The sequence below is a fragment of the Mustelus asterias genome, unplaced genomic scaffold (assembly GCF_964213995.1).
Source record: "Mustelus asterias unplaced genomic scaffold, sMusAst1.hap1.1 HAP1_SCAFFOLD_2158, whole genome shotgun sequence".
NCBI classification, from domain to species: Eukaryota; Metazoa; Chordata; class Chondrichthyes; order Carcharhiniformes; family Triakidae; genus Mustelus; species Mustelus asterias.
In genome coordinates, this window is record NW_027592103.1 from 33720 (window position 1) to 52719 (window position 19000).

At 53.1% G+C, this 19000-nt stretch overlaps 2 protein-coding genes across 2 annotated transcripts; one reads left to right on the forward strand and one right to left on the reverse strand.

Moving 5' to 3' along the window:
* The first annotated feature begins 1269 nt into the window (after nucleotides 1-1269).
* LOC144489414 (uncharacterized) lies at nucleotides 1270-4247 on the forward strand. Its single transcript, XM_078207251.1, has 2 exons — nucleotides 1270-1395; nucleotides 2024-4247. Exon 2 carries the CDS (start codon nucleotides 2336-2338, stop codon nucleotides 3215-3217), a length of 882 nt encoding a protein of 293 aa, XP_078063377.1. The 5' UTR covers nucleotides 1270-1395; nucleotides 2024-2335; the 3' UTR covers nucleotides 3218-4247.
* Nucleotides 4248-7508: 3261 nt separating this feature from the next.
* LOC144489415 (uncharacterized) lies at nucleotides 7509-18053 on the reverse strand. Its single transcript, XM_078207252.1, has 2 exons — nucleotides 17914-18053; nucleotides 7509-8830 (listed from the first exon to the last, which is right to left on the reverse strand). The coding sequence occupies exon 2, from the start codon at nucleotides 8621-8623 to the stop codon at nucleotides 8201-8203; it is 423 nt and encodes a 140-aa protein (XP_078063378.1). The 5' UTR covers nucleotides 8624-8830; nucleotides 17914-18053; the 3' UTR covers nucleotides 7509-8200.
* Nucleotides 18054-19000: the final 947 nt, after the last annotated feature.

The following is a 19000-nucleotide window of genomic DNA, read 5'->3' on the forward strand; positions in this document are numbered from 1 at the left end:
CTCTACCCGCTGTGAATGGTGTGGTATTTATTCAGGCTGCGTTACTGGTTAAAGCTCAGTGCACTCACTCGCGTGTGGCAGTGTGTTGGTGCTTTTTCAGTCACACTGATGTTTGAACTCTATTCAAATTGATAGACCGGACAATAATTTCTCCTTCTGGATTCAAAGTCTGATGATATTGAGGTCCCATGGAATATGACTCTGTCAGATCCAGACGTGACGTTTGAGATTTCAGCCTGTGATTCCTCTTTTGATAACCTGTAAAACGAGTTTACAAAATTCACCACTGTCAGTACAGAATAGAAATTCAGAACAATTCTAGTTTAGAACCATAGAAAATTACAGCTCAGAAACAGGCCTTTTGGCCCTTGTCTGTGCCGAACCATTTTTTGCCTAGTCCCACTGACCTGCACTTGGACCATATCCCTCCAGACCCCTCTCATCCATGAACCCATCCAAGTTTTTCTTAAATGTTAAAAGTGACCCCGCATTTACCACTTTAGCCGGCAGCGCATTCCACACTCCCACCACTCTCTGCGTGAAGAAGCCCCCCCTAATATTCCCTTTAAACTTTTCTCCTTTCACCCTTAACCCATGCCCTCTGGTTTTTTTCTCCCCTCGCCTCAGCGGAAAAAGCCTGCTTGCATTCACTCTATCTATACCCATCAAAATCTTATACACCTCTATCAAATCTCCCCTCAATCTTCACAGCTCCAGGGAATAAAGTCCCAACCTATTCAATCTCTCTCTGTAACGCAGCTTCTCAAGTCCCGGCAACATCCTTGTGAACCTCCTCTGCACTCTTTCAACCTTATTTACATCCTTCCTGTAACTCGGTGACCAAGACTGTACACAATACTCTGAATTCGGCCTCACCAATGCCTTATATAACCTTACCATAACACTCCAACTTTTCTACTCAACTTTTCTACTTTCTCTGGAACATTCTTTCCCCTCTCATTCCTCAAAAGCTGTGAAACTCCATCCCACACACTCTCCCTCCATTCTCATTCAGAAACAGGGGCCAGTTGGAGGACCAGAGTCCTTCCGGTCCTCCAACTCTTCCCATTGGTCAACACCTCAGTATAATGGCCCGGGGGGGGGGGGGGTGGGAGTTCCACCGCACATGAGCAGCGTCCCTCACCCTTGGACATGCGCAGTCCCGGGCCGCCCTGGGAAGGGGAACATTCTGAGGTGTTGACCAATGGGAACTCTGGAGGACAGGAAGTACTCTGCTCCTCCAGCCAATCAGAGCTCCCCATTGTCTGAATGCGGAAGTTGGACAATGAGCTTGTTCAGCTGCTCATTCCTGCCCAGCAAAGCTGCTGCTGCTTCTCTCTCTCTGAATGAAGAATGAGCTTCTGACAGACTCAACCTTCCCCGTCTCCAACATCTGTGAGTAAAACACTTTCTTTTCTTCCCCTTTCCATTCCTTTTCTCATTCTGGGGGGAATTGGGGACTTGCAGCAACTGAAGGGAAAGGAAGTGAATCCAGTCTGTATGTTCCACAGATTTTTAGTCCACTCATATAGATATATATCTGTCTGACTACCTGCATAGAGATTTTCAGCTCTCTGTGTCCAAGACAGGACAGTAAGAACTCTCACAACACCAGGTTAAAGTCCAACAGGTTTATTTGGCTGCACTAGCTTTCGGAGCCCCAAGCCCCTTCTTCAGGTCTCACCTGCTTGGGGCTCCAAAAGCTAGTGCTGCCAAATAAACCTGTTGGACTTTAACCTGGTGTTGTGAGACTTCATACTGTGCTTACCCCAGTCCAACGCCGGCATCTCCACATCCAGGACAGGAAGCAGTGAGCATGGATCTGTCAATCAGCACCGACAGGAGAATTGGGAGGGTGAATATTAGACACAGCAGAGTGAGAATGGAGGGAGAGTGTGTGGGATGGAGATTTACAGCTCTTGGGGAATGAGAGAGGAAAGAATGTTCCATAGAAACTAGAATTGTCTGTTCTGAATTTCTATCCTGTACTGGCTGTGATAACCTTTGTAAACTCCTTTTACAGGATATCAGAAGGTGAGGATTTTACAGACAGAAATCTCAAACCAAACATCACATCAACATCTAACAGAGTCACTCAATTCATCGGGACCTGAATGCGATCGGCCTTTGAATCCAGAAGGAGAAATGTTTCTCTGTTCTGTCAGCTTTAGCAGTCTTTAAACATCAGTGTAACTGGAACAGGACTGACACGCACACAAAATCAACTGAGATTTTCCCATGCATTGACTGGAAAGAGCTTCCCAGTTACACAGCCTGGAAAAATATTGCACCATCACAGCAGGGCACTATAATATTGTTCTGTGTGAGACTTCAAATGTTGTCAAACCTGGAGGAACACAAGGATACCTGCACCATGGAGAAACCGTGGAAATGTGGGGACTGTGGGAAGGGTTGTAAAACCCCCTCTGAGCTGCAAACTCATCGATGTATTCACACTGGAGAGAAGCCGTACACCTGTTCTGTGTGTGGGAAGGGATTCACTCGGTTGTATCATCTGCAGCGACATCAGCTGGTTCACACTGGAGAAAGAGCGTTCATCTGCTTTGAATGTGGGAACGGATTCGCTCATTTACCCGATCTGCAGAGACACCAGCGTGTTCACACTGGAGAGAGACCATTCACCTGCTTGGTGTGTGGGAAAGGATTTATGCAGTTATCCAACCTGTCGAAACACAAAGTCACTCACAGCAATGAGAAACCCTTTAAATGCTCTGATTGTGGAAGTGGTTTCAAAAGCTCTCGGGAACTGATGATCCACCAGCGGATTCACACTGGGGAGAGACCGTTCAGCTGCTCTCACTGCGCAAAGAAATTTAGAACATCATCCCACCAGCGGGAGCACCAACGAATTCACACCAGGGAGAGACCGTTCACCTGCTCTGTGTGTGGGAAGGGATTCACTCATTCATCCACCCTGCTGAGTCACAATCTCACTCATACCCAGGAGAGACCCTTTAAATGCTCTGACTGTGGAAATGGTTTCAAAAGTTCTCGGGATCTGATGTCCCACCAGCGCATTCACACTGAGGAGAGACCATTCAGCTGTTCTCTCTGCACAAATAAATTTAGAACGTCATCCAACCTGACGGAACACCAGCGAGTTCACACTGGGGAGAGACCGTTCACCTGCTGTGTGTGTGGGAAGGGATTCACTCAGTCATCCAGCCTGCTGAGACACCAGCGAGTTCACAAGTGATGACAGGGGTTAGATTCTGCTGTTCTTGCTGCTGTTAATCACATCCAGGACTGAACCGTGTTCATTCTGACAGTAGGTAAAGTGGGAGGGTCGGACGGTTTCTTTCTGCTGGACTGGCCGGTCTCACAACTTTGCTTCCAGTGGGCTGATGCTCTTTGAGCCTGGGAGAGCACATTTCCACTGAAATGATCCACAAAAGCTGATGAAGGACATTTATTTAATCCTGGATAGTAAATAGTGTTTTTTCCTACCACTGCAGTTAGATCTGAAATAAACACAGAAAGGACTGCAAAAATGCATTAGGTCTGGCAACATTTATGGAGAGAGAAACAGTGTTAATATTTCACACTACTGGACTGGGAATCAATCTGGTAAATCTCCTCTGAACTGCTTCCATGGTATTTATAAAATGGGACAGCACGGCAGCACAGTGGTTAGCACTGCTGCCTCACAACGCCAGGGACCCAGGTTCAATTCCAGCCTGGGTCACTGTCTGTGTGGAGTTTGCACATTCTCCCCGGGTCTGTGGGGGTTTCCTCCGGGTGCTCCGGTTTCCTCCCACAGTCCAAAGATGTGTGGGTTAGGTTGATTGGCCGTGCTAAATTGACCTTTAGTGTCAGGCGGACTAGCTGGAGTAAATGCATGTGGTTATGGGAATAGGGCCTGGGTGGGATGGTGTTTGGTACAGACTCGATGGACAGAACGGCCTCTGTCTGTACTAAAGAACAAAGAACAAAGAACAGTACAGCACAGGAAACAGGCCCTTCGGCCCTCCAAGCCTGTGCCGCTCCTTGGTCCAACTAGACCAATCGTTTGTATCCCTCCATTCCCAGGCTGCTCATGTGACTATCCAGGTAAGTCTTAAACGATGTCAGCGATGTACTGTAGGGATTCTCCAATCCTTTGTTTAATAGGAGACAAAAACTGCAGCCCCTATTCAAGATGCAGTTCCAGCAACGCCCTGTATAACTGAAGCATAACGTCTTTACTTCAATGTTTAATTTCTCTCGTAATAAAGGATTGCATTCCATATGTAAGAATTTTGATTTGTTTGAACTAAGATTTATGGGGTTCACTTGTTTACAACAACCTCCCTAATCATAACTCACCCAGGTTCCAGTGACTTAACCATGTGGCAAGAAAGAACACTTTAAATGGTGAATTCAGAAAGTTTATTCACCATTAAAAATGTAACAAGTCAGAAAGATTTAAAAAAGCAAAGTATCGATCAACGGTAAAGGAGAAAGCTTAACTTTAAATTCTCTCCATTCCTCTCAGACCAGGACATGGAGTGGTGGCACTGAAAACACAGATAACTTGTAAAATCAACAGCTCCCAACACCTCTCTGTAGGACACAGTGGTTCGCACTGCTGCCTCACAGCGCCAGAGACCCGTGTTTGAGTCCTGGCTTGGGTCACTGTCTGTGCAGAGTCTGCATATTCTCCCTGTCTGTGTGGGTTTTCTCCCACAGACCGAAGGACTTGCTGGTTAGGTACATTGAGCATGCTAAATTCTCCCTCAGTTTACCCGAACAGGTGCCAGAGTGGCAACTGGGGGATTTTCAGAGTAACTTCATTGCAGTGTGAATGTGCGACACTAATAAATAAACTTTAAAAAACCTTGAACTTTTAAAACCTTTTGCCAAATTGGTTTCTTGAATCCCCTTTTTTATACTTTCAAAATGTAGAAAGCCCAGCTCAGCCAATTGTTGGGAATTAGCCAATTGGTCTATAACTTGTCAATAATGAAACTGGTTTGGTTTTTAGCTAGTTGCACACATTGTCTGAAATTTAAGACTATTCTTTCTCTCAACTGATATCTCTTTGCTTGGGGTAGCCTGAGTGTTGACCAATAATTGGTTAACATCAGCCATTCAATGTTGAGACATCTTGATCAGGAGCTGATTCATTCCCTCCAGTCAATGTTAACAATGTTTTAAAGTTTATTTATTAATGTCACAAGTAGGCTGACATTAACACTGCAATGAAGTTACTGGGAAAATCCCCCTAGTCGCAACACTCCGGCATCTGTTCAGGTTCACAGAGAATTTAGCATAGTCAATCCACCTAACTCGCACGTCTTTTGGACTGTGGGAACAAACAGGAGCACCCGGAGGAAACCCACGCAGACACGGGGAGAATGTGCAGACTCCACAGTGTCACCCAAGCCGGGAATCGAACCCAGGTTCCTGGCGCTGTGAGGCAGCAGTGCTAACCACTGTGGCACCGTGCCACGCTAACAAGTCTTATCTGTTTTTTTCTATTCTGTTGGCCTCAGAAGGGAACATTTTATAATTCCCACAGCATTTTAAACATTCTTTATAATTCTAAACGTTATAAACTTTTGTGTTCAAATTTACGTTTCCATCCTAACATCTGTATTGATGAATCATTTATTCTTTAATTGTCTCTCAATTCAGGCTGTCTATTTAACTAATCTCCTGCTTTACAATTGTGGGAACTTCAGTCCACAGATAAGGTCGTCAAATGCATTGTTAAAAGCAGGATGTTCTTTATATAAATAAATAACAACGTTTAAAAATCATTGGCAAACTAAAGGAAACAGGAGCATTGGAACCAGCCTGGACTTGCAGACTGAAACCCCGCCCAAAGCCCGCACGTGCTCAGAAGGGAGAGAGGCTGAGAAGAACACTCTGTAACACTTCTCCTCCCCTTAAATTTCAATCCCCCATCAGGACACAAATACAACAAAGTAATGTCTTTAACAATACGGAAGTCTGTCAGGAGCTTTGTGGTTTAATTGCGACCTGTACAATACCACTGGTAAATCATGTAATGGTGTTTCTGGAATGGGAGGTGAAGAGGTAGTTTGAGAATCTGTACATGAACATTCCTCTTCCACTCCCACAGCAGAGTCAACTGGCAAAGCTGGAACCATTTCCTGGTGAACATCCACAGCAGCATGACCCTCTGCCATGTTCTCAGTAATGGTTGTTGACTCTGAAACTGTTCCTGACTCGGGTTCACACCACAAGTGAATATGGTCTTGGTGGCTATGCTTAAAATTTCCACATTTAACTGGTTCCCATAAATCCTCAATTATAAAGCAAAATAGACATAAGTTTCCGGGCGATTTAAAAACAAATGAATTGTCTGCTGAAAGGGTGAACTTTTCTACAGAACCTAAAGGGGTGGGGAGTGAGCAGAAAACACTTGGCACACAATTACGTCACTTTACATAATTTAAAAAATCTTCTCTAACAACAAAACAATCTTAATTTTAAACTTCATCTATTATTCTTTTTGTTTTCTTCCTCAACCGAATAATTTTAATTTGATCAGTTTTTGTTAGGGAGGGGTAACTTCTGTTCTTTATAAACTGATTCACTTGTTTTGTTAGTTCTACATGAGAATCAGAACCCAGACTTTATCATCCTTATCCTTTTTCTCCTTTTACCACCACTCCCTCTGTTTTGTGGGAGGGTCGTGGGGATTCCAATCAGAACTAATCATTTTATCATAAAAGTAAAATTCTGCGGACGCTGGAATCTGAAACAAAAACAGAAAATGCTGGAAAGTCTCAGCAGGTCTGACAGTATCTGTGGAGAGAGAATAGAGCCAATGTTTCCAGTCTGGATGTCCTTTCATCAGAGCTCTTCTGAAGTGTAATCCAGACTCAAAACATTGGCTCTATTCTCTTATCATTGTATTGATAAGATTCTCACTTTTAGTTTCCAAATGGCAGGTAAGAGACCTGTCCGGTCCCCACTCGAGCTCTGATTTTTCACTGGCCATGCTTGGGTAGGATTATAACCATTAGAATCTACTCTCAGAGGTCTGCTTTTCAGTCCAGTGCTACTTGGAGTATACCGTCACTTCACCGACTATCAGGTCACAAATATATGATAAAATAATTTAAATAATGCCTGAGAACGCATTGAACTAACTACCTATCATCGTTTGTTGATTGGTCAGACCCCCTTTTTACAGATTCAAGTATCTCAGCCGCTGAACACCAGCCGGTCCTGGAATAAGTTTAATTCTAACTCATTCTGAGTAAATATTCTCACCAGGTCCTCTGTCGGGGCCCTGCTGAGCAGCTTTAATGGTCCGTGATTGCAGAAACTGAGCAGTCACAGGAATGTGGTCAAGATAGTCCAGTCCCATAATGCCTCACATTCAATCTGCAGTCCTTCAATTATAACAGAATATGTGGCTGTATGTAGCTGCCTCGGCCATGGTCAACCCCAACACTGCCTTCCTGAACTGCTACAATGTCTGAGGTGTAAGTACACCCACAGTGCTGTTAGGGAGGGATTTCCAGCGACACATTCCAGACTTTCACTAACTGTTGGTGGATACCAGATTGATATATTCCATTCAACCACACCCAAGGTGAGTTATTCCAATTCCTTTATTGTCCAGGACAATATATTCACAATATCTTTAAAACAGAAATTAAACATTCCCATTTAATTTCAGGTATTAACATATTCTGTTAGTTTGTTCTTTATTGTCAATGTCAGGCTGGGGTTGTTCCTCTTGGAGCAAAGGAGGTTGAGGGGAGATTTGATGGAGGTGGACAAGATTCTGACAGGTTTAGATAAGGTGGACAAAGAAAAGCTGTTCCCATTCGCTGATGGGACAAGGACGAGGGGGGTGCAGATTTTGGTTCAGAGATGTGGGATGGGGGGAGTGGGGGGGGCGATGTGAGGAAGAATATTTTGATGCAGTGAATGGTAATGACCTGGAACTCGCTGCCTACGAGGGTGGAGGAAGTGGAGACAATAAACAATTACAAAGGAAATTGGATGAGCATTTGGGGGGTTTCAAACAGAAATGCTGACTAAATATCTCTTAACCTCCGAGCACCAGCCACTGGAGGCAAAATCGTGAGACCGGCCAGTCCAGCAGAAAGAAACCCTCCGACCCTCCCCATTGACCAACTGTGAGAATGAACAAAATGCAGTCCTGGATGTAATTGAGAGCAGAAACAATAACAGCAGAATCCAACCCCTGGAATCACTCGTGAACTTGTTGGTGTCTCAGCAGCTGGGATGAAACTCTGAATCCCTTCCCACACTGAGAGCAGGTGTACGGCCTCTCCCCAGTGTGAACTCGCTGGTGTGTCCGCAGGCTGGATGAGTTAGTGAATCCCTTCTCACACTTCGGGCAGGTGAACGGCCTCTCTCCGGTGTGAACTCGCTGGTGTGTCTGCAGGCTGGATAACTGAGTGAATCCCTTCCCACACACAGAGCAGGTGAATGGCCTCTCCCCAGTGTGAATTAGTTGGTGTGTCCGCAGTTCAGATGACTGAGTGAATCCCTTTCCACACACACAGCAGCTGAACGGCCTCTCCCCAGTGTGACTGCGTCGATGAATTTCCAGCCGAGATGGGCACATGTATCCCTTCCCACAGTCCACACATTTCCATGCTTTCTCCATGGTTCGGGTCCTTGTGACTCTCCAGTTTAAATAATCAGTTAAATCTCACACAGACCACTTCAGAAGCTGACAGAACAGAGAAACCTTTCCCCTTCTAGATTCAAAGGTCAGTGATATTCGGGTCCTGATGAATTGAGTGATTCTGTCAGATGTTGATGTGACGTTTGGTTTGGGATTTCTGTCTGTAAATTCTCACCTTCTGATATTCTGTAAAAGGAATTTACAAAAGTCATCAGTGTCAGTACAGGATAGGAATTCAGAACAGACAGTTCTAGTTTCTATGAAACATTCCTTTCTCTCTCATTCCCCAAAAGCTGTAAATCTCCATCCCACACACTCTCCCTCCATTCTCACTCTGCTGTATCTAATATTCACCCTCCCAATTCTCCTGAAGGTGCTGATTGAGGCAGATTGACAGATCCATGCTCACTGCTTCCTGTCCTGGACACAGAGAGCTGGAAATCTCCATGCAGGCGGCCAGACAGATATATGTCTATCTGACTGGACTAACAATGTGTGGAATGTACAGACTGGACTCACTTCCTTTCCCTTCAGTGGTGAAGGGCAGACAAGTCACCAGGACCCAATGAACTGCACGCTAGGCTTTTAATGGAGGTTGCTGAAGAGATAGTGGAGAATTTTGTTGAAATTTTTCATAACTTGCTCGATTCCGGGAGAGTATCAGAAGATTGGCAATCAGCCAATGTGACTCCCTTGGTCAAAAAGGGAGAAAGGCAGAAGGCAGGGAACTATAGGCCAGTTAATTTAACATCTATTATTGGCAAGACGCTGGAGTCAATAATCAAAGAGCAAATAGCTAATCATTTAGGAAAGCTGAATATAATCAAACCTCATCAACATGGTTCTATGAAAGATAAATTATGTTTGACAAATTTGCTTGAATTGTTTGAGGATGTAAGAAGGAGGGTAGATCGAGAGAAATCTGTACTTGTAGTTTATTTAAAAAGGGCGCCACAGTGGTTAGCACTGCTGCTTCACAGTGCCAGGGACCCGGGTTCAATCCCGGCCTTGGGTGACAGTCTGTGTGGAGTATGCGCATTCTCTCCATGTCTGTGTGGATTTCTGAGTTCTCCAGGTTCTTCCCACAGTCCAAAGATGTGCGGGTTAGGTTGATTGGCCGTGCTAAAATTGCCCCTTAGTGTCCTGGGATGCGTAGATTAGAGGGACTAGCGGGTAAAATATGTGGGGATATGAGGGTAGGGCCTGGGTGGGATTGTGGTCGGTGCAGACTCGATGAGCCGAATGGCCTCTTTCTGTACTGTAGAGTTTCTATGGTTTCTATGATTTCTATGATTGGCCATGCTAAATTGCCCCTTCGTGTCCCAATAGATGTAGATTAGGTGGATTAGTGGGGTAAAAATGTTGGGCTACAGGGATAGGGCCTGGGAAAGATGAGTCGAGCATTGGGGAAGATGCAATAAAGTCACCCCTCTGTCTTCAAAACCTGGCAAATGGAGTTTAAAGTGGGGAAGTGTGAGGTCATGTATTTCAGTAGGAGGAATCAACAGGGAGATTACCTAAATGGAGAGAGGCTGCCGGTGAGTGAAGTACAGAGGGATCTTGGTGTTCTTGTGCATGAATCACAAAAAGCTAGCAGGCAGGTTCACACAAGGTAAGAAGGAAAATGGCATTTTGGCTTTTATTGCAAAGGGGTTGGAGTTTAAAAACAGGGAGGTTTTGTTGCAACTGTATAGTGTGTTGGTGATACCTCATCTGGGATAATGCATACAGTTTTGATCCCCTTACCTAAACAAGGATATAGTGATATTGGACACAGTCCAAAGGAAATTCACCAGGCTAATTCCTGGGAGAGGAGGGTTGTCCTATCAAGAGGGAGTAAATTGTCAAGGTCTGTGTTCCTTGAGGTTTTGAAGACAAAGGAGTTATTGAAACATATAAGATCCTGAGGGGGCTTGACAGGGTAGATGGTGAGATATTGTCACGAGTGGGAGAGTCTCAAACAAAATAAAGGGTCAGTCATTTAAAACTGAGGTGTGCAGAAATTTCTTCTCATAGAGGATGATGAAGCTCTGGAATTCTCTGCCCCAAAGGGTGGTGGAGGCTGGATCGTTAGAAGTATTTAAAGTGGAGGTGGATAAATATTCGTAGATCGGGGAATACAGGGCTATGGGGAAATGGCACAGAAAAGGAGTTGAAACCGGTATAAGTCAGCCATGATCGGATTGAATAGCGGGACAGGCTTCAAGGGCCTGGTGGCCGCTCCTGCTTCTATTTCTCGTGATCAGTTGCTGCAAGTCAACAATTTCTCCCAGAATGAGAAACAAAATGGAAAGGGTGAGAAAAGAAAGTGTTTTACTCACAGATGTTGAAGACAGGAGGAAGTTTGAGTCTGTCTGAAGCTCAATCTTTATTCAGAGAGACCTCTTTTTAGGTCAAACCAAGGAAACAAACTCAAATTAAATCAGGACAAAGTAAAAGGGGCAGCTCCCCAAAAAGGAGGGGGAACAGCCCGAACAGAAATCAAAATGCAAAGGAAACTTAAAAACATCAAATTAAAATGTGATTATTAGGGTCAATAATGCACCCCAACCCCTGCGGTGCCCAGCGGGCGCGGAAAGCGTCAACCTCGCCCGTGGACACCGCATGCTCCCTCTCCAGGGACACCTGGCCGCGAACATAGCCGCGGTAGAGGGGAAGACAGTCAGGATGGACGGCCCCCTCGATCGCCCGCTGCCTGGACCGGTAAATGGCGCGTTTCGCCAGGCCCAGGAGCAGGTTCACGAGGAAGTCGCCATCCCGACCCTCCCCTCTCCGCACCGGGTGTCCGGAGATCAGGAGCGTGGGACTGAAGTGCAAACAAAACATCAATAAAAGGTTCTTCAGGAAAACATAAAGGGAGTGCAGCCTAAGACACTTAACATAGACATGGTCCACGGACTCCACAAGGCCACAGAAAGGGCAGTCTTCAGAGCCCGTGAACCAGTGAATCCTACGGTTGTGCGGAACTGCTGCATGCATCACCCTCCACCCCAGGTCCCCGACGTAATTGGGGGAGATCCCTCCGTAGAGGGACCTCCAGCGGGGACCTCCGCCGCCCGGCGGCAACAAGGCCCGCCAAGGTGTATCCGGGCGACAGGCGAGGAGGCGGTAGTGGAAGGTGTGCAGCAGCAGCCCGCACAGGAAACGCCTCCGCGCGGTAGAAAAAGGCACGGAGGGCATTTCCGCGAGGCGGCTCAGGCTGTGGGGCACCTCACCCAGGGGAGGGGGCTGAGGCTTTGGGCCAATGTGGAATTCCGCCCGAACAGGGGAACGCTCGGGCGGGATCCCACCGCACGCCTGCGCCGTCTCGAGTTTGCGTGCAGTTTCAGGGCCGAGCACGACCGTCCTAAGGTCTAGGATGGCTTTGGCCGCGCGCCGGACGGACGTCCCCGCGCACTCAGCCAGCACGCGGGGACTCATCCAGCCCGCTCCTCCGCCATCGAGCACGTCCCCGATTCTGGTCACCCCGGCGTCCACAGCCCCCCTCTCCGCCAGCCACCTGAAGTTATACGGCTGGAGGAGCGGATTCCTGGGCAGCGGCTCTCGCACGAGAGCCGCTACTCCTGACGGGGGAGAGCTGCGTCGCGAGGCGACCTTGTTCCAGACAGTGAGGAGGTCCTGGTAAAAGACGGGCAACTCCTGCAGGGCGGTCGAAGCACGCCCCAGTTCGATATGCAGGAGCTGCACGTCATAATTGAGGCCGTGCCACTGGCGGAAGAAATACGTCGCCATGGCACACCACTGTGGAGGGGGCTCAACGTAAAGGTACCTCTGCAGGGCCTGGAGGCGGAAGGTCGCTATCTGAGTGCGGAGGCACACCAGACCTTGTCCGCCCTCCTCAAGCGGGAGATACAGGACCGCAGCAGGGACCCAGTGCAGTCGATTGCCCCAGAAGAACCGCACGAGGGTTCTCTGGATATCGGTGACAAAGCCAGGGGGAGGGGTCAAAGGGACCAGCCGGTACCACAGCATGGAGGCGACCAGCTGGTTTATGACGCGAGCTCGCGCCCCGTAGGACAGCACTCGGAGCAGTCCTGTCCAGCGACCCAGGCGGGCGGAGACTTTGGCCTCCAGCTCCCGCCAGTTCGCCGGCCAGGATTCCTCGGCTGGGCAGAGATGGGCCCCCAAGTAGAGGAGGTTGGTCCTGCTCCAGGTGAAAGGCCTGAGCTCCTCCGGAAGGGGGTCCGTCTCCCAAGGACCGACAAGGAGTCCGGAGCACTTGGCCCAGTTGATCCTGGCGGAGGACGCGGCGGAGTACACCGCCTGGCATTCTCGCATCCTCCGCAGGTCAGCCGGGTCCGTGAACATGAGGAGCACGTCGTCGGCGTAAGCTGACAGGACCACCCCTACGTCCGGTCCGCGCAGGACCAAACCTGACAACCTCCTCCGCAAGAGGCGCAGGAATGGCTCCACGCATACGGAATACAGTTGGCCGGACAAGGGGCAGCCCTGCCGTACTCCTCTCCCGAAGCGAAGGGGCGCCGTCAGGGACCCGTTAACCTTAATCAGACACTCTGCGGCAGAGTACAGTAATCGGATCCGGGCGACAAAATGCGTCCCGAACCCGAATGCCCGCAGAGTCCCGAGTAAATACTCGTGCTCCACCCTGTCGAACGCCTTCTCCTGATCTAATGACAAGAAGGCGCCCGACAGACCAGCCCTCTGGGTGTGATGGATTAGGTCCCGGACCAGGTGGAGATTGTCATGTATGCAACGGCCCGGGACCGTGTAGGACTGGTCAGGGTGGATCAAGTGGTCCAGCACGGATCCAAGGCGTGAAGCCATAGCCCTGGCAAAGATTTTATAATCCGTGCTGAGGAGGGAGACCGGGCGCCAGTTCTTGAGCAGGTGGAGATCCCCCTTCTTGGGCAGCAGGGCAATGACGGCCCTGCGCCACGAAAGGGGCATCTCCCCGGTAGCGACGCTCTCCCCCAGGACCCCCGCGTAGTCGCTCCCCAGGACGTCCCAGAACGCCCTGAAGAACTCTACTGTCAGCCCGTCCAGCCCAGGGGCCTTGCCCCGGCTGAGGCCATTTAGGGCGCCGGTCAGCTCGGCCATGGTGGTAGGGGCCTCGAGCCTGCCGACGCCCTCCGGGCCGACCTGCGGCAGGTCCTCCCACAGAAGTCTGCGGGCATCCTCGCTGGACGGATCCGGAGAGAAGAGCGAGGTGTAATACTCCCGGGCAATGGCCCGGATGCCCTCCGGATCCGAGACGGGGGAACCGTCGTCGGCCAGCAGCGTAAGGAGCTGCTGACGGTTAGCCCGCCCTCTTTCCAGCGAGTAGAAGAAGGGGGAGCCGCGGTCCAGGTCCACCTGGAACTGGAGCCGCGACCTCACGTACGCGCCGCGAGACCTGGCAAGCTGCAGGTCCCGCAGCGCGTCCTTCTTCTCCCTGTACTCCGAACGCAGGGCCGGGTCCGCGTCAGGCCGACTGAGACGTGCCTCCAGGTCGAGCACCTCCTCCTCCAACTCCTCGAGCCTGGATTTCCGCCTCTTTGTCGACCCCCTCGCGTACCCCTGACAGAAGGTACGGACGTGAGTCTTGCCCACATCCCACCAGAGCCTCAAGGAGGGGAAGCCTCCCCGCTTCCTTCCCCAGCCGGCCCAGAATCGACGGAACGAGTCCAGGAAGCGCTCGTCCTCCAGCAGCGTGTTGTTAAAGTGCCAGTCCGCGGACCCCCGCCGGATGCGAGACGGCGCAAAGTCCGCCCACACCAGGCTGTGGTCCGTGCTCGACACCGGCCGCATGGAGACCGAGGACACGCCGGACACGTGCGCCTTCGAAATGTAAAGGCGGTCGAGCCTGGACGCTCTGACTCCAGGCCTCATGAAAGTGAAGGCGCTGGAGCCAGGATGGAGATGTCTCCAGACGTCCACCAAGTCGTGGGACCCGATCAGGTCCCGCAACTTCACCACCGCCGGAGTGCGCAGCCAGGGGCCGGTGCGGTCCCGTGCCTCGAGGAGGCAGTTGAAATCTCCCCCGAGGGTAATGCATTCGCCTCCCGCGATGGTGTCGATGTGAGCGGACACTTTCTCGTAGAAAGTCGTTTGCTGCGGTCCAGCGGTCGGGGCGTAGACATTCAGCAAGTGAATGACCACGCCCCCCTCACGGACCGTCAAGTGCAGCAACCGGCTCCTTGACCCCCAAGATCTCCGGCTTATAACGCGGGGCCAACAAGATAGCCACCCCGCAAGAAGCGAGCGTGAGGTGGCTCATGTAGACCCCCCCTCGCCACTCCAGGAGCCATTGGGCTTCGTCTCCCGGAACGGTGTGGGTTTCCTGCAGGAAACACACCGCATACTTCCCGTCACGGAGGACCGAGAAGTTCTGGAACCTGCGGTGTGGCCCACTGCTGCCGTTGATGTTGAGGCTGGCTATGGTCACCTTCATGTCAGCAGCTTTGTGCCACCGTCACCACTTAACTAGGTGTGTGGGGGGGCGCTGGCGCAATTCTCACCAGTCCACCCCCCACCTTTTCAAGCCTGTGGAGGAACCGCAGTACCCAGCGCCGCTCTATTTTCTCCAGGCCCGCGGAGGCATGCGAGCATGCCTTCACGGACCGGACGAGCTGCGCCAGGTCCGGCCAGCGGCCGAGGGCTAGCCGGATTATGTCGGAGCGACCGGAATGGCTACGGATAAAGACCCTGAGGTCCTTGGAGGGGATGAGGGACGACTCGGTGGGGGGCACGAGGGAGTCCCCCGCCTCGCTCTGGGCAGACTCTGAAAGTGTCCCCGTGCCCTCCACCGAGCCGCTGACCTCCTCAGGGCGGTCGCCCCTCGACTCCGAGTCCCCCGCCGCAGGACGTACGGCGGGCGGCACGGAGCCACCAACTAGCCCTAGCCCCTCCCCGATCCCACCCCCAGGATCGGTGGAGGAGGGGTTCCCCCCGGGCTCACCTTTCCCGGATTGCGGGCCCCCGTGCGACGGCGGCCCAGCCCCCCCCCCCGCCCCAGACGCTTGGACACCCCCCAGGTCCGGTGTATCCTTCGGCCTGAGGTTGGGGATGTCCAGCGTCCAAGGTCGGGACGGAGAGGACGAGTGGATCGTCTCTTCGCCGCCGCCGCACGAGGACATGAACATTGGAGTGTCGCCCCAGTCCCCCGACAGACTGAAGAAGAACTCCGGGTTGTAACCGGCCGGGTGGAACGGAACCGTGGGGGCCCCGCTGCCACCCGGCCCCGGAGACTCCTCGCCGGGGGACTGAGGCAGCACATGCTTGGATTTACAGGGTGCCTTGCCTCCTTTTTTCGCGGGACAAGGCACAAAGACAGGTGGGGGCACGGCAGGAGATGACTCACAAGGGGGGAGGGGCACGCAGACCTCGAACCCTACGGTGCCCGAGGGGCCCCGCCTCTTTTTGTTAACCTGCCCTCGGGCAGGCGAGGCCCCTCGCCCTCCGCCCCTCTTCGCCTTGCCGCGCCCCCCCTGCTCTCCCGTCACTTCACCCCGAGGTGGCGGCGTCGCCAGTTTTGCCGGCTCGGGGTCGCTTACCCCCCCATGCTCGGGCCCATGATCCCGGGCGCCGGACCCAGCACTAGGCCCCGGAGAGCCCACGGGCCCGGCAGATGGTGGTGGTGGTGGTGGGGGGGGGGGCGCAGGTGGAGACTGAGGCGGTCCCCGAGCCGGCTGCCGGGGTGGTTGGGGTGTTTTCCCTGGGGGCCGGGGTTCCGGTACCCCCCTTCTTTTTTGTAGGTCCCTTATGGGCCTTTTGGCCACGCGGGGGCTCCGCTCCCCCCCCGCCGGCAGCTGAGGTGGCAGCTGCTGCCGGCGTGGCCTCCCCTCGCGGAGGGGCAGATGGTACTCGTTTGGGGGGAGAGGGGGCTGCGGTGCCAGCTGCGGCCGCCTTGGGTTGGTGGTCGGCGGCCTTGGAGACGGGGCAGTTTTTCCGCACGTGCCCCGCCTCCTTACAGGCATGGCACCGCACACCGTCCGCGGACCAAAAGACCCGGTACGTGGTCCCCTCGTGGGGGACATTGAACCCTCCCTCCAGTTCCTCCTCCCGGGCCAGGCGGACAAAAACCTGGCGCCGGAAGGAGTAAATATGGCGGAGGGAGGGGTCCCGAAGGCCGAGCGGGATCGGCTGCACCCCGGACCTGACCTCCCCCAGTAGATGGAGGTGGGGGAGGAGGAGCTCACTCGGTAGGAAGGGCGGGACGTTCGATATTACTATCTTGTGGGCGGTGGCCTCCAAAGGGTCCACCGCCAGGAACGTCCCGCCCACCGTGAGCCCCTTTGGGTGGGGGACTTCGGCTTTCTGGCCCTGTTGGGCGTACGCTGTTCAAACGGCCACGGGGTCTTCACCCCCCCCCCACTGCAGATGTTAAAGTCCAGAGAAAAACGCCTTCGCCCCCCCCCCCTCTCCCCTCCAGTCACTCCTTGTCCTCTCTTCCTCCCTCCCTCCGGGGAGACCGCACCCTCCACAGGCCGGGCGACAGGCAGGCAGGCCGGGCGACAGGCAGGCAGGCCGGGCGACAGGCAGGCAGGCCGGGCGACAGGCAGGCAGGCCGGGCGACAGGCAGGCAGGCCGGGCGACAGGCAGGCAGGCCGGGCGACAGGCAGGCAGGCCGGGCGACAGGCAGGCAGGCCGGGCGAAAGGCAGGCAGGCCGGGCGTCAGGCAGGCAGGCAGGCCGGGCGTCAGGCAGGCAGGCAGGCCGGGCGTCAGGCAGGCAGGCAGGCCGGGCGTCAGGCAGGCAGGCAGGCCGGGCGTCAGGCAGGCAGGCAGGCCGGGCGACGGGCAGGCAGGCCGGGCGACAGGCAGGCAGGCCGGGCGACAGGCAGGCAGGCCGGGCGTCAGGCAGGCAGGCAGGCCGGGCGTCAGGCAGGCAGGCAGGCCGGGCGGCGGGCAGGCAGGCCGGGCGACGGGCAGGCAGGCAGGCCGGGCGACGGGCAGGCAGGCAGGGCGGGCAGGCAGGCCGGGCGGCAGGCAGGCAGGCCAGGCCGGGCGGCAGGCAGGCCAGGGCAGGCGACAGGCAGGCAGGCCAGGCGACAGGCAGGCAGGCCAGGCGACAGGCAGGCAGGCCAGGCGACAGGCAGGCAAGGCCAGGCAACAGGCAGGCAGGCCAGGCGACAGGCAGGCAAGGCCAGGCAACAGGCAGGCAGGCCAGGCGACAGGCAGGCCAGGCAACAGGCAAGCAGCAGCTCACCTCCCTCCTCCCTCCCCGCAGGGAACGAAAAACAAACAAACAAACCCAACAAAACAAAAACCGGGCGTCTCCGTGAGGAAGAACGAAAAACAAAGGTACTCACAAAAAGAAAAGAAAACAAACCCAAAATTTCCGCCCGGCTCCGACTCGGGGCCCCCCGCTACACGGGCGAACGTGAACTCACCCCACCCCGGAAACAAAGTGCAGGCGCTGCCCCAGAGGAGGCACGTTTCAGGCCGCCTGAAGCTCAATTCTCACTCAGACCGGCCTCTTTTTAGGTCAAACCAAACCAAGTAAACAAACTCAGATTAAATCAGGACAAAGTAAAAGGGGCAGCTCCCCAAAAAGGAGGGGGAACAGCCCGAACAGAAATCAAAATACAAAGGAAACTTAAAAACATCAAATTAAAATGTGATTATTAGGGTCAATAATGCACCCCAACCCCTGCGGTGCCCAGCGGGCGCGGAAAGCGTCAACCTCGCCCGTGGACACCGCATGCTCCCTCTCCAGGGACACCTGGCCGCGAACGTAGCCGCGGTAGAGGGGAAGACAGTCAGGATGGACGGCCCCCTCGATCGCCTGCTGCCTGGACCGGTAAATGGCGCGTTTCGCCAGGCCCAGGAGCAGGTTCACGAGGAGGTCGCCATCCTGACCCTCCCCTCTCCGCACCGGGTGTCCGTAGATCAGGAGCGTGGGACTGAAGTGCAAACAAAACATCAGCTGCACGTCATAATTGAGGCCGTGCCACTGGCGGAAGAAATACGTCGCCATGGCACACCACTGTGGAGGGGGCTCAACGTAAAGGTACCTCTGCAGGGCCTGGAGGCGGAAGGTCGCTATCTGAGTGCGGAGGCACACCAGACCTTGTCCGCCCTCCTCAAGCGGGAGATACAGGACCGCAGCAGGGACCCAGTGCAGTCGATTGCCCCAGAAGAACCGCACGAGGGTTCTCTGGATATCGGTGACAAAGCCAGGGGGAGGGGTCAAAGGGACCAGCCGGTACCACAGTATGGAGGCGACCAGCTGGTTTATGATGAGAACTCACCTCTTAACCTTCTTCTCTCGAACGAAAACAGCCTCAAGTCCCTCAGCCTTTGCTCATAAGACCTTCCCACCATACCATGTTCCAGTTGGATTGTATAGTCCCCACCAGTTACACACGACACACACAGTCCAGAAGAGACACACGTGTGGAAGATGATGCTGTCGG

Coding starts and splice junctions, on each gene's coding strand:
- LOC144489414 (XM_078207251.1), top strand. CDS start 2,336: ATGTTGTCAAACCTGGAGGAACACAAGGATACCTGCACCATGGAGAAA.
- LOC144489415 (XM_078207252.1), bottom strand. CDS start 8,623: ATGGAGAAAGCATGGAAATGTGTGGACTGTGGGAAGGGATACATGTGC.